This window comes from Osmerus eperlanus, chromosome 7, assembly GCF_963692335.1.
Source record: "Osmerus eperlanus chromosome 7, fOsmEpe2.1, whole genome shotgun sequence".
Taxonomy (NCBI): Eukaryota; Metazoa; Chordata; class Actinopteri; order Osmeriformes; family Osmeridae; genus Osmerus; species Osmerus eperlanus.
In genome coordinates this window covers 19,132,699-19,147,081 of record NC_085024.1, presented here as the reverse complement: position 1 = coordinate 19,147,081, position 14,383 = coordinate 19,132,699, and the positions used below count along the sequence as shown (strand labels likewise).

Here is a 14,383-nt window from a genome sequence, read left to right as displayed (position 1 = left end):
CTAGTTCGATGATTGAGAAATACACGGAAACCATGTGAAGCAGATGTACTCTACTATCCAGTCATTATTCTAAACAGCCACACGAGTGAACAATCAAACTCATGTAAATCACATAAATGTCAAGAGATTGAAATGGGCCGAACGTAATAGCTGGTCCACCTCCGCGGGCCAGACTGATCTAGGAATAATTGTATGAATCCTAGAGGATGTCATATCAGGTGAGGCAATTCAGAGTGGAGGTGGATCAGCTGTAAGCTCACCATCTGTGCACCCAGATAACATCAAGCCGTTTGGCAACACAGCAGGGCACTATCAGGTTAGTAGGGGTGTGACCAGCATATGTGTCTGAACAGAAAATGGCCGTGCGGCATGTACATTAGCCCACCATGAGGATGTCTGGGATCTCCCGCTGCTTGATCTTCCAATTGAGTGGCAGCTTGCTCGGAGGAGAGGCAGTGGGGTAACAGAGAATAGAGCGAGCCATATGTGTTGTAAATGTAAATACTTAACGAGGACACAGTGGATAGCGCTGTAGGAACGATTGGCTCCCCCTTTCTCTTTCTTACGCTCTCCTCGGAGGCCCGTTGTGTGTTTGGTGACTGCAGTGTCGACCGCAGTGGCAGGTAGTACCACACAGGTTAGGCTGCTGGGTAACTAGACCACTATGTAGCACTGGGGATCCTATCAGACTAATGGACCACTGTTGGAAGGGCAGGATTATCTGAGCAGGAGATACTGGCAATGGTCACCTCTTATGTTACCCATGTGCCGCGACATAGTGACTGCAAAATCTGCTGAAGAATCAGGTCAAGAAAGCATTTTCAGGGTGTTTTATCGAGAAAAACACAATATTGGTAATTCCATATATCTAGTTGGCCGTGAGGATTATGTTGACGTAATCAGCCAGCCTGACCACTCTGAGTCTTTTAAGCTTCACAGCAAAGTGTGTCATACAATGCCTTCAGAAAAACGTAGGTCCCTACTAACTGGCCAACATCGGTGATGCTGTATGAGCAAATACCTCTGCTTTTCAAGAAGGGAAGGTCTTCACCCTAATTGTGAGTTTGCGTCATTTTTCGAGGAAGGAGCTATCCAAGTGTGAACCAAGCAGCTGGTTTCATTAACCTCCTGTCTAGCCCTGGAGCGGGGGAGGTGTGGGAGCCGCCAGTAGTGACCTTCTGAATATGCTGCCAGACGCACATAATCGGGGACTGCAACTTTACCGCCAAACCCTGCCATGTCACTGCCTCGTAGGGCACTTAAGAGGGCTATATTAAGGTTACTCAGAAGCTTCAGAGACACCAAAAGTGTGGGATAAGAAGCCCCTGTCTTTGTAGCTGTGAACATGCCTTTTTTTATTCATGGCATAGATTTTTTTCTTATGAAAGAAATCAGTAAGGGAAAATAAGACAGGGTTACTTGTGCAATCTCAGAAGTAACTACCCTCAAAACAAGAAGGGGTTAAAGTTCTACTAAACTTCTCACTGATTTGATTGGGATTATATGATAACATTATACACATTTTTATCAGATATAGTAGGTCACAGAAAATGTAATAATCGCTAGAACTGTCTTGTTTCTGTTTTCTTCTAGAGAGCAGACTTGTCCGTGGCACCTCTGACGATCACCTACATGCGTGAGAAAGTGGTGGACTTTTCCAAGCCTTTCTTGAGTATGGGCATCAGCATCCTATATCGCAAGCCCAACGTCACCAACAATGGTTTCTTCTCGTTCCTTAACCCCATGACCCCCGACATCTGGGTGTACATCCTTCTGGCATACCTGGGGGTCAGCTGTGTCCTCTTCGTCATCGCCAGGTAAGTCGTTTGCATTTCTTTGTCAGTGAACTGGGGCGGTGAACTTGAATCAGGGAAAAGCTAGGGTTTAGCTCCACTGTAAGCCCTTGTTCAGGTGGTGGAAGTTGAGTATTGGTACCAGGGTGACATACTGCATACAACGGCCATATGACATGACAGATCCAAATGTTTCCACAATCACACACAATCCTCAACCTTTCAGTTACGTATAAAATCATCTTGTATTGCAATAATCTTAGGTGATTCGCTGAAAAGGGCTGACTTTTCTGTGCTCAGATGATATCATCAAGCATACATGTGTGACATAAAACAGAAAAGACCCAGAAGTGTCACTCGCAGTCTTCCTTCTCGCCTTTGGCGGCCATTGTCTCCATATCCTGGTTCTCTACATGTAAAGTGGTGCTTGAGGAAGTTCCACAAAAGTAGGCTTTAAAAGGGCTCTAGGTTTGAGAGCCTGCAGCTGCACTCGTCAACCCTTTCCTCTTTGTCTTCAAAACACACAGAACGTTTTGAAGCACCGTTGTATAAGTGTTCAAAACCATCTCAGACTGATGTCTCATTTTTTGGAGGCCAGCCTAGCCAGCTGAGAAGCCGTGAGCCAGAAGGATGCATCATAGAGCATGTGTAGTTTGAAGTAGGAGGATATTTCTACAGAACACAATGGCAACATTGAAGGAACATGGCAAGTAAAAGGAAGGTTTAATCATTGCCAAACATGCTGTAAGTATGAATTATTGCCTCACAGGCATTTCATAGTTCCATTTAAAACCTGGGATTACCTTAAATATGCTACTGGGGGGTGGGGGCTGAAGGGGGGTTGAGGTAGAAATCCCTCTAAGCCCTGCTTTAATAAACTGCTCAGGACCTGTAAATTATACATTAGAAATGTTAAAGATAAAAACGGGCCTCTGGATGCTGAAGTTGAAGACTTTTATACCATAACAATGTGGATAAGAGCTTCCACTCCAGCTAGTGTGTAATGGAGTCACACCTATCCCATTTTCCTTATCTCCTCAATGACCAACACACTGGCCAACTTTCAATTTTCTGGGAGTTAGCACACTGTTGGTCTTGGTGCTAAGTCAGAAGCAGACAGGAAGGAGGTTTTTAATCTCATTATAGATGGTTTAGAGATGGTTGACGTGTTTTAAATCATCTTTACATCTTTGTGAATAGTATGTCTGAATGATGCAGTAAGTATCTTATGAATATGAATTTAATCTTTTCAACTGATATTGTAGTAGTCTACAATACACATAATGTAGTTTCACAAATGTATTAACACGGCCTTGCACATTTTCAAAGGTAACTTTAGAGGTCTATTCTCTTCTGTTTTCTCTGTTAGAAAATACACTAGAGCCACCTCTGCTATGGATTGGACATATTTTATGAAAAGGAAATAGCTAATGGCATAATATTTTAAGGAGATGATATCTTGATTCAGAAGACCTACAAATTCTTCTTCTCCTAACAGCAAAACAGACAGCCTAAATTTGAATAATCAGCTGAATCTTTTGGAAAAACATTTTCAAAATTAATTTCAGGAGGGAAAAGCACTGACATTTAGCATGTTTTATCCCTCCATCTACCTTTGAACATGACTGTTTCATCTATGTTAAAGGATTTATGGTGAGCAGTTTTTTACAATAAATGGCAGAGGTATCTGGATCAGCCAACATTTAACGCCATCTCACAATCTTATGCCATCTTTTTTTACACAGATGACATTTTAATACTTATCATCGTAACAGCAGTATTTTTGTATCATGTTAGCTACCTTTGAGTGCTGAGAAGAGTAGAGAACTAAGGACACTTATAAACCTTAACTGTCTTTGAAACTTAGAATCTGAATACAGACAACCTTTGTCAAAGGTGCATTTTTTTCTGTCAAAACAACGGACAAATGTGTTGTCAAATTCCCCCGTAAACAAGCAAGCAGACGGATGAAAGGTTGTCACTTGTTCAAGCACCATGTTATGCAAAGGACCTTGCTTCCTGCCATATACTGTAATGTCTACTGTTCAAATTGTATCCAACGTTGTGCAGATGGAGGCAGTTCACATCGGTATAAGGACTATAACAATGAACTGTAACTATAAAATGTACATAGTTAATTTTCTACGCAAAACTAACAGCTATGTTGGGTTATTTGGCTGCTAACTGTTTCATGCACGTCCTTCTGTCTGGGTTACCCAGGTTGGAGTTTTGTTTTCTGATACAATCCCTTTTCTCTCTTTCCAGATTCAGTCCTTACGAATGGTATGATGCCCATCCTTGTAACCCAGGATCGGATGTTGTGGAGAACAATTTCACCCTCTTGAACAGCTTCTGGTTCGGTGTGGGCTCCCTGATGCAGCAAGGTAACAGTGGCATCAACCCTCCCTCACCTGTTCAAAAACAACCCACCCGACTCACCCATTCCCTCCTTTCGCTCTACCTCTTTAACTGACAAGCAGTCCTGATTCCCATTCGGAGACTGTTTTGTGAGACACTTGCCTGTCAAGAACAACTGTAGCTCAGTCTTACATGACAAAAGCAAGCTGTTGTCACCTTCCTGCTGCTCTCAGAAACAGGAATGGTGAGGCAAGTAGGTGTCAGACACCTGTCAGAGACTGCCAGGCTAGGAAGAAAAAATGTCAGCGTTTGTTTCCCCCGTAATGCAGTCGCTGGCCCCCTTCAAGAGCAGTTTGCGCGTTGAGACAAAAGGATAAGTTGAAGATGTCTAACAAATGCCAGCTGTCGGGGCTCGCTTAAGTGAGGCTGACGTTTACAACGATTTAGGTTTACATCAAGGACCTATTGTGGTCGATCTAAATCGTTCACTCTCCAAATGTCATTTTTACGATGTCACTCAATGCTTCTATGATAACATAAGTGTTTGTGTGAAAATATTACTGTTTGTATAATTTTGGTGTAGATTTCAGGACAGTACAGGAAAAAAAGATAATTGTGCGGTGCCCTTAAATCCTCTAAGATATGTAACATTGATACCCCAATACTATTTCAAGATACAGCAATGTCAGTTGGGGAGGGAAAACACAATTTATCCTCAGTGTAACAAGATAGATCATGGAGGCTTAGTGAGACTCCACAGTGGATCTCTGCCCGTAAGGATAGCTCACAAGCTCTGCAATTCATTAAGCACAAAAAGCTCTCCCGAAAACTGCACGGCAGCATTGCCAATTTGCCACAGCAAACCCAGGCTGAGAATCTTAACAGCAGCACACCATGCAGGAGCGAGTACGATTTTTTTCTAAATGAGCAAGTTGGTTCATTATACAGTTTTAACAGCATTGATGCTCATTTCTACAGAAGATGTTAGCACATCCCTCAATTAAATATCATCAGCTTCTCATTAGAAAATGTTTCTCCAGTACTGTATATCTGTCTAATGTGAGATAATTATTAAACTAGTTTGAATGTCACACCTTCAGCTTGGTGGGCTAACAGAGTGCATTCATCCAGGGGCTGTGCATTCAGCTTGTCTACGGAGTCTGTCATAACAAAGTACAACCTACTGTATGCTTGCTGTCCTGAAACAAATATGGTCCAAATATTTATATTGGGATGCAGTTTGTCTGTGGCATATCAACAGACAGCCTATGCTCCACTGTCAAAGATGCTGACAGCGACTGAGGAGGAAGCCATTTCACTTGACATGCTTTAAATGCAAATGGCTAGATTTGGGATAAGAGCAATGAAGTGTGGAAAATATGTCATATTGTCAGTGGGAGTAAGGTGTCATACACGACACGAATAATTAAGAGGTGCAAAAACACACACCTTTTGTGTTTCACGATGGCTTCGCCAAAGGCCCTTGTAGGCTCTCACAACAAACATATGTCATATCTTTTCAGCAATATTGCTTTGCACTAGGCATAGGTGCTATCATGGCAATACTGTAGTGTGGGATACAAAAAAAAGGTTAGACTCCTCAGTACTTACAAAGTTTGTGCTCTATTTTCTATTACACTGACAGATTGTGAATGCTATTTGTCAAACTGTTTTTGAGAAGGTCTTTATAGTATTCAAACTTCACGAAAGTGACTTTTAAAGTGTTTCACATGAGCTCTTCCGGTTAACGATAGAAACAGATGCAGCTAATACTGTGGTCTGTGTTGATGACTTGGTCCAACCCAAAATGTTATTTGCCAGTGAGTTTGACGTAAATCCATGGACAAAGGGGAGCCAGTAACATAGAAAAAGGTTATCCGGAATAAATAGGCTTATACGAGCAGAGATTTGATCACTTCAAGGATGGTGAACTAATTCGTCTGAATGTCATTTAGCAGTTATCTTGCTTTAAAAACAGCAAGTTCTATAGGCAGTCCATTTACGGTCTTAATGTTGAATTATTGCAAACTAAATTGTTTTTACAATCAGTAGTTGTATAAAAGTAATGGATAGGTTTGACAAAACCTTGTAGAAAACAAGTAGTTTAGTATTCAATCTAACTGTACGTTAACAAGTCCAAATGAAATGTTTAGCATACACATTTTTCTAATGTAGCACATTCAAAGCCTCACCATGACGTGTATTTGAAACATTGATATGTTACAAACATATTTCATATTTTTATGTACTGTCAAAATGTTTCCACTATATTTGATGTCAACATCTAACCCAACCAGCTGTAGCAGTACTGCAGTCAGTGAGATGGATGTGGTGTTTTGTTCACTGGGATTGCATCATTATCCTCTGCCCTGAAAAGACATTCATACTTCTTTGGCTTACAAGACATGAGTCCTTCTTCAAGGAGATACATAGCAGATTTACACAGTTTTATTCTCTCAACTCTATATGACCAATCTGTTTTTGTATTTATTAGCGTTCTGGCGCAATGCCAGACGAGTTTCAGCTGACAGCAGCATTTTATAGCTTGGAATCCAATTGTGCTGCCAGTAAATCCAGTTCTCTTCCAGTACGACTGCAAAGATAACATATTACTAAACAGTACAGCCCTGCCCTTGTTTGCCACCATGTAAGCTTCAAGAATCACAAATGAAAGTTGGTAGGAGAGGTTAAGAAGCTGACTACTCTGACTTCTCTTAGTACGCTAGTTACTCTGCAAAATTGCCCTCATAAATCTTCTGTGTGAAGTAGTGGACTGTACCCAACACAGTCTCTTGATGGGGAGGTAGATTTAAAGGTTGTCATGACAACATAAAGTAACTGTTATTCTAAAGTCAAAAGGCTGTATATACACACAACCTAGCTCAGATTCATACATGAAAGATGTGTTATTCGACAAACTGTATTTGTCTGTATGTAATACAACTGTATTTGTGTAGCAGACCATCTTTCCATGTTCCTTTTGTGGAAACACTTTGTCTTTAATATACTGTATGTGCCTATTTGAGGTCAAGAAAATACAGTTGTTGATACATGCTAGGAGAATATATCACTTATAGTATAGCAGCTAAGAAGCTTCAAGAGTGAAGTCAAAACAAAATTACTTTGTTATGGTGAGATTGTCATTGCAATACCAACACGGCTATATAAGAAAGACAGAAATGTGTCTTTTGTGCCATGCAATTTTCAGGTATGTAATTTTCCCAATGACATTATGAACTCTTTTTGAAATACTGTACAGTATGCACTCTAATTGGTAGAATTACAACCCATGCTGACCATTTATTTCTGTGCAAAGCTTGAGATCGATTCACAGATTGCTTGGCAGCTTTCTGAACTGTACATTGACAATCTAAAGAAGTAGCTTGGTTCCCTTCAATTTTCAAACTAAGAACTCTGTAAACCCCTTTTAAGATTTTCAAAACCTTCACTCATGCCGACTTTCAAAGGCAATTTTTCTACTCCTCGCGTGAATTATTATAGGAGGTTTTTTTTTTTTGTGCAATATTTAAATCCTCTCACAAACTTGTGCCTACTGGATGCAAATTAACCATTGTGTGTCACTATATATAATATATAATACATGTTTTGTGCAGCAAAAAACACTATACTACACTATACTGTAGCTGTTTGTATGAAAATAACATTGTTACTGGAGGTGTTACCATGTATTTCTATAGTTGTGTCACTCATTAATTAATGCTTAAAAGATACCGTAGCATTATGTTTACAATGATCTGTAAAGCCAGACAAAGTCCATTCAAAGCCTTTATAATGCTACCATTATCATATCTCACCCTGCAGGCTCAGAGCTGATGCCCAAAGCCCTCTCCACCAGGATCATAGGGGGGATCTGGTGGTTCTTCACCCTGATCATCATCTCCTCCTACACGGCTAACTTGGCGGCCTTCCTCACTGTGGAGAGGATGGATTCACCTGTGGACTCAGCAGACGACATTGCCAAGCAGACCAAGATTGAATACGGAGTGGTCAAAGATGGAGCCACCATGACTTTCTTTAAGGTAAATTAAGAAGTAGAACGTCAGTTACCAGAAGTAATATTCAGACAGTTTCCCAGACATAGATTAAGCCTAGTACAAAACTGAGACATATATTCTATATTCTATATATCCACTGAAAACTGTTTTAAGTCAAGGACTAGGCTTAATCCATGTTTGGGAAACTGAATTATTATGTTTACTGCTGAGTTTAATACTGAGATGAACTAAGAACTAAGAAGTAATTAGGAAAAGGAATTACAACCACGATGGGATTTTGTTTTTTCTTAGCAGCCATTTAAACAAATGCATTCTGGGTACACTCACGGTGTATTGTTGCCAACTTGTGAAGAACTGACACAAGATGTTGAATCATCAACTTTTAAGCAGACTTTCAAAAAAGTTTTTTTCTTCTTCTCTACGTATGCCTCTCAAAGAAAGGAAATCAATACTATTCCACAAAGTTCTTTCCCAGTTAGATCTTAATTCCCACTGCAAAAGTAAATTCTCCAGCTTCTCCACTTCTCTACGCTGTTTGATGTGTTCCTCAATAATGATTTTTTTATTCCAAAGTTTCAGATTTTGCCTGCAGGGGTTTTCACTTTATTTTATTATTTTGAGTTTTTGCCTCAGATGCTGCTGCTATGGTACTGAATAACACATGTAAGATGGTTACTGTTTCTCTGTATACGAAACTGAAAACATTGCACATTTACATACTTTTTACTGCAATAGAAAATGCCATAAGTGGAAAAAAAATTCAATAACTAAATGCTTTTATCTAGAGTGATTGTCCCAGTGTTATTCATTACTATCTCAGTTGAACTAGTTCATAAGTAGTGCATGTAATATTATTGTGTCTGGTAAAGAGCACATCCATGTGAATTCCCCAGATTCTATTGCGCAATCTGGTTGGATTGTTACTTATTCCCTAAAGTCTTGGTAGGATTATTCTGGACTTGCTCTAATCCTTCTTCTGGGACACTTACTGCTACATGTAACTTGGACTACATGCTCCTGAGACCCAGAAATTCATTTTTGTCCACTGTAGTACACATAGTTTTTGGGGGGATAGTAACTTTGCAACCATACTGCCCTTTTCTGGGTTTCAGGAAAATAAGACAGATGCTTACCTCAGGGTTATTTACCTCATGATGTAATTCACCAAGGTTCACCATAAGTGAACTGGTAATAAATAAATAAATAAATACAATACATGTTTTTGTAGGAAACGATAATGTTTTCTAATCATGTGTTTACAGTACAATATGTTATAATCATAAGATAAAATATGTTTCAGTGAGTTACAATAACATAACACAATTATGTAAGATCTAAATATATTTTTAAGATTCTCTAATATCAGTGTTTAGAACTGACTACAGATAAAATGAAGGACATAAGTGACAGTGAAATCAGTGTCTTGTAGTAGTGTCAGAAAACATCTTAAACACCCTCTTGGATGATTTAACATAATCTATCTTCCAGTGGTAGTGGATTGGGGTTAAAAAAAAAGTTGATCAAGGTTGATAGTATTTTCTAGAGAGTTCATTCAGGCAAGTGCTAAGGTTTTGCCTATGAAAAGCAATAACTTTTTTTTATGTTTGATGTCCTATTCAGAAATCTAAGGTTTCCACTTTTGAGAAGATGTGGGCCTTTATGAGTAGCAAGCCAAGCACATCGCTGGTCAAGTCTATTGAAGATGGTATCCAGAGGGTTCTCAAGTCAGACTATGCCCTTCTCATGGAGTCTACAACCATCGACTACATCACAAAAAGGAACTGCAACCTGACACAGGTTGGAGGAATTATTGACAGCAAAGGCTATGGGATCGGCACTCCCTTAGGTAAGATCTGATAGGATGATCTAATGTATACTCTACAGTTCATACTTCATGTAATAGGAATACAATTTTATACAGTTTACAAAGAAATTCCAGTAAATCACAAGGAGTTAGTCTATGCCACACTATGTTACAAGCCTACAGTTTGCGCAATTCATTTAAAGTAAAATAATATATATATATATATATATATATATATATATATATATATATATATATATCTCAGGGATCCAGCAGGCATTTATTTTCAGTTCTTCTGTTCCTCCTTGCAGGCTCCCCATACAGGGACAAGATCACCATAGCCATCCTGAGTATCCTTGAAGATGGCCGTCTTCACATGCTGAAGGAGAAGTGGTGGAGTGGGAGCAGATGTTTGGACGAGGAGCGCCGGGAGACGGGCCCTATGGGCATTCAGAACCTGGGCGGTATCTTCATCGTGCTGGCCTCAGGCCTGGTCCTCTCCGTCTTTGTGGCCATTGCCGAGTTCGTTTACAAGCTGAGGAAAACGGCGGAACGCGACCAGGTAAATATCTTGAAAAATTACTTCACGGTACTTGCATCTGTATGACAACCCTTGTGTATGTTATCCGTCTTTTGGTTCTAGTATTTTAACTGTTGGACTAATGCGGTGATGATAGTGACACAGGGTGTAAATCAGAGCAGTTCTCTGTCCATGGTACTGAGTTCAAACGCTCCATAAAGGGATTTGCAATCGCTCAGCTAATCCCTAGTGCTATTTGGCCCACAAAAGCACAACATTTACTTTATACTTTAACCGTCATAATTGCAAATTGGAGCATAGAGAATTAATCTGTTATTAGTCATTGCAGATGTCAGATCCATGTGAACCCAATGGCTGTGAATCACCAAGAGTCGAGTTATCCAACTATGTGGGTTGCTACAAGCATGCTTATGTGTAGATATGGAAATTGTTTGATTCTAGTCTATCTGTATCTGACATTGAATATCATCTGGGTTGTATGTAATATCTTGTTGTATGGTTTGACATTGCTGTGAGCCATATACTGTGGAGCCGTGACACATGAAACATGAATGTTCATTGGTAATATGTTTTGCACTCTTGGACTGTTAACTGTCAGAACAATTTAAAGCTAAGGCATTTACCCCCCGTCCCTTTCCCCGTCCCCTTTTCCTCCCTGTCCTCCCATCCCCCCATCCCTCCCCTTTTTGCCCAGAGGTCTTTCTGCAGTGCCATGGTGGACGAGATCAGACTGTCGTTCACCTGCGAGAGGCGGGTGAAACACAAGCACCAGCCCCCAGCCGCGGTGAAGACGGATGCAGTGATCAACATGCACACCTTCAACGACCGACGACTCCCGGGAAAGGACAACGTGACATGCAACACTGGGATGACCCCTGTGTTCCCGTGACAGTGTGCGCCTCTCAGGGGAAAAGCCTCCTGAGTCACATGACTGGGGCCGTGCCAGAGACCAGGGACAACGGGATTGAGGGAATCACAAGGTTCACCATAAACCACAGCAACATGGGAACACTAACGAAACATGGTCAACTCAAAATGGCGGCATCTGCAACACAGGTATGACATCGTTCAGCGATGTATTTTGCCAAAACAGAATAAATAAGAGGTCGGAGGATTGATTCCATTGAAGGAAGCGACATCTCCCCAAAAAAATCTGTATTCACGTCTGATGTTTACGTGTCAATTCAAAAACACACTTATGGAAATATCCAAGGAAATCCTCAATCAACAACAAATATGGAGGCTTTTTATTGTGCACATACAATAGTCAGAAAAGGGCATCATTGAGCATGGCAATAAAAGAACTACAGATACACAAGGAGGAGCAGTATTCACAGAAGATCAGTTATGTTATGCATAGCACATCAATGTTATACAAAGTTCTTACCGGTTATATTTTACCCTGTTTCTAATAAGCCCGGGTGTCTTTTGGCAACAGAAATTGTTGTTACTGTAAATGTTATCCGGACTGAACAATGATACTGGACTACACAAGTTATTGGCATACTGCATTTGGACGTATGACTTAACCTTTGGGGCATTTATAATATTGTACGAAATCTATCAATTAGAACCTGCATTTGAAACCCACACCTACTCTTTGCGGATGGTCATAGATCACTTATTGAGATTTTAAACTGACTAATTGAATACACACAGAAATACAACCTCAATAAAAAAAAAAGCTGTCACAAGTTCAGTAAACATATTATATTGCATATGTTTTACTTTAAAATAAGCCGTTTCTACACAATTTTGTAGTTGAAATCCAAACACAGGATATGGTCATGTTTGTATATTCGCTCCAACACACGATTTGCATTATTGTATTGGATACATTAGGCTAGATATTTGATTAACATGCCACTTGCCAAATAAAAGCCAATTTGATGGTAAATAATACAGTACATTACATTTTACATTACATTTAGTCATTTAGCAGACGCTCTTATCCAGAGCGACTTACAGTAAGTACAGGGACATTCCCCCCGAGGCAAGCAGGGTGAAGTGCCTTGCCCAAGGACACAACGTCAGTTGGCATGACTGGGAATCGAACTGGCAACCTTCGGATTACTAGCCCGATTCCCTCACCGCTCAGCCACCTGACTCCCTGTAACACATAGAATGGCTGCATGGGAGTTACATTTTGCATCCCAGAAATCCATCAAATAAATTAAGGATATTTTTTTCTTGCGGTAGTTACAATGTAGTTGTAGTCTTGCCTGAAGGGGCACAATCTACGTCCTAAAAAGTGTCCAAACTAAACAAACAACTAAACAAAACTAATTGTCTGGTCTCTAACATTTCTTCTACAAAACATTTTGACAGGTCAAAAAAGTATTGATACAAGAATGATTCAATCTGGGAATAACCCCTACATAAAACATTTCATAAATGTATTATGTTTTCTTGACTTGTGTTTCAAACTATTGGACATGACTTCCTCCCCTTGGCTCAGTCTTATCTTTGATGGAGAATATTGGGCATAAGACAGAGTTTTGAAAGCTGTCATTATGACGTCTGCTCAACAACATTCTGTTCTTTGTCCATATCCATGTGTTAACTGTGTGGCCACAGCACCAGTGAATGTCCTTGGCACACACACACACACCACTTAAATTTTCTTTTTTTATTACTGACATCCAACAGCTTTGTGCCAATGCACTGCTTCTTAGGTGGTTTTCTGTAAGCATAGTGTAATATCTGCCTATGAGAACGAGACAAGGAACTGACTATTACTCCACAGGATAGCTATGAGTGGCTATTGAGGCACTTGTTGTTTTTACATTTGAATCTCATAATGTGAATTGAGATAGAGATCAAAAACTTTATCAATATTTATAATGTCTAAATGTTGATGATGATATCAACAGACGGTGGATCATCAGTAGTGTATGTCGGCATTAACCTTGATGAACTGCCGGAACAGTGAGCTGAAGAGACAGCAAACCTCTGTGAGGTTTACATTGTTGTTAAATCAAGACAAATATATCCTTGGTTCCACTTTTTCAATATAAACATGTAAGATTCTACAAAGGAAACTTAAATCTGTGTGACTTATCATTGGTTTGGTAGAAATTCATTGTATACATGTTTAACAATTCCCTTCTGCAAAGTAGAGTATATGTAGATAAGATGAACAGGAGAAAAATGTATTTTGCTAAATTTATACTGGTAAATACATACATTTTGTTCACAGTCAAACTTGATATAGATTTTACTTTGATTGGAAATCTCACTTTAACCCTATCCCCTCTCCCATATCACCAACCCCCATTTATCTCTTGGATAGAAATGGATTATATTATAGTATATTGGATTATGATTATCAAAAACTCTATAAATATATAAATACAGTTTTTCTTTAAAAACACCTTTAGACTTTAATATAAGGTGTTATGTGCTGTTGTTATCTTGAACTTCCCCCAAATTCCCCTAGAATAGGACGTTTCTTCAGCTGCGTGCCCATTTATACAGTTGGTCATAAGCCTTGATGGATGCCTTGTAAAAGTAGCTTCCCTTCTACCCCTGCACCCCTCCCCACCCCCCCTTTCCTGCTCCCCCATCCGCCCTTCAAGACACCTTCCGTCTTCACTTCCCTAAGCATTGCTAATAGATGAAAAAAACGACAGGGTTTGAACCAGCTCATTCGTAGAGTGAGTATAGGAATGGCCATTTTTTTGTAACTGAAAATTAATACTTGTCATTTAACACATTGAGAGGTTGGGGAAGAGTAAGTTATACCGAGTATGTGTTCCATAAACAATACCTAGTCACAGTTACTAATGAGCTGCAGTTACAGTCTATGCCTATGTTTAAGTAATGATTACTTTTGAGTTGCACTTGTCTGCTTTTATCATTTGGCAGAAAA

The 14,383-nt window shown here is 39.8% G+C and overlaps 1 protein-coding gene across 1 annotated transcript in view; it reads left to right on the top strand.

Moving 5' to 3' along the window:
- Window positions 1–11,550, top strand: part of grik3 (glutamate ionotropic receptor kainate type subunit 3) — a 60,766-nt gene extending 49,216 nt beyond the window's left edge. Inside the window, exons 11-16 of the mRNA XM_062465597.1 lie at window positions 1,594–1,817; window positions 4,059–4,177; window positions 7,974–8,191; window positions 9,788–10,013; window positions 10,283–10,533; window positions 11,207–11,550. Coding sequence (XP_062321581.1) covers window positions 1,594–1,817; window positions 4,059–4,177; window positions 7,974–8,191; window positions 9,788–10,013; window positions 10,283–10,533; window positions 11,207–11,401 — 1,233 coding nt within the window. The 3' untranslated portion in view covers window positions 11,402–11,550. The remainder of the gene's footprint in view (window positions 1–1,593; window positions 1,818–4,058; window positions 4,178–7,973; window positions 8,192–9,787; window positions 10,014–10,282; window positions 10,534–11,206) is intronic.
- Window positions 11,551–14,383: the final 2,833 nt, after the last annotated feature.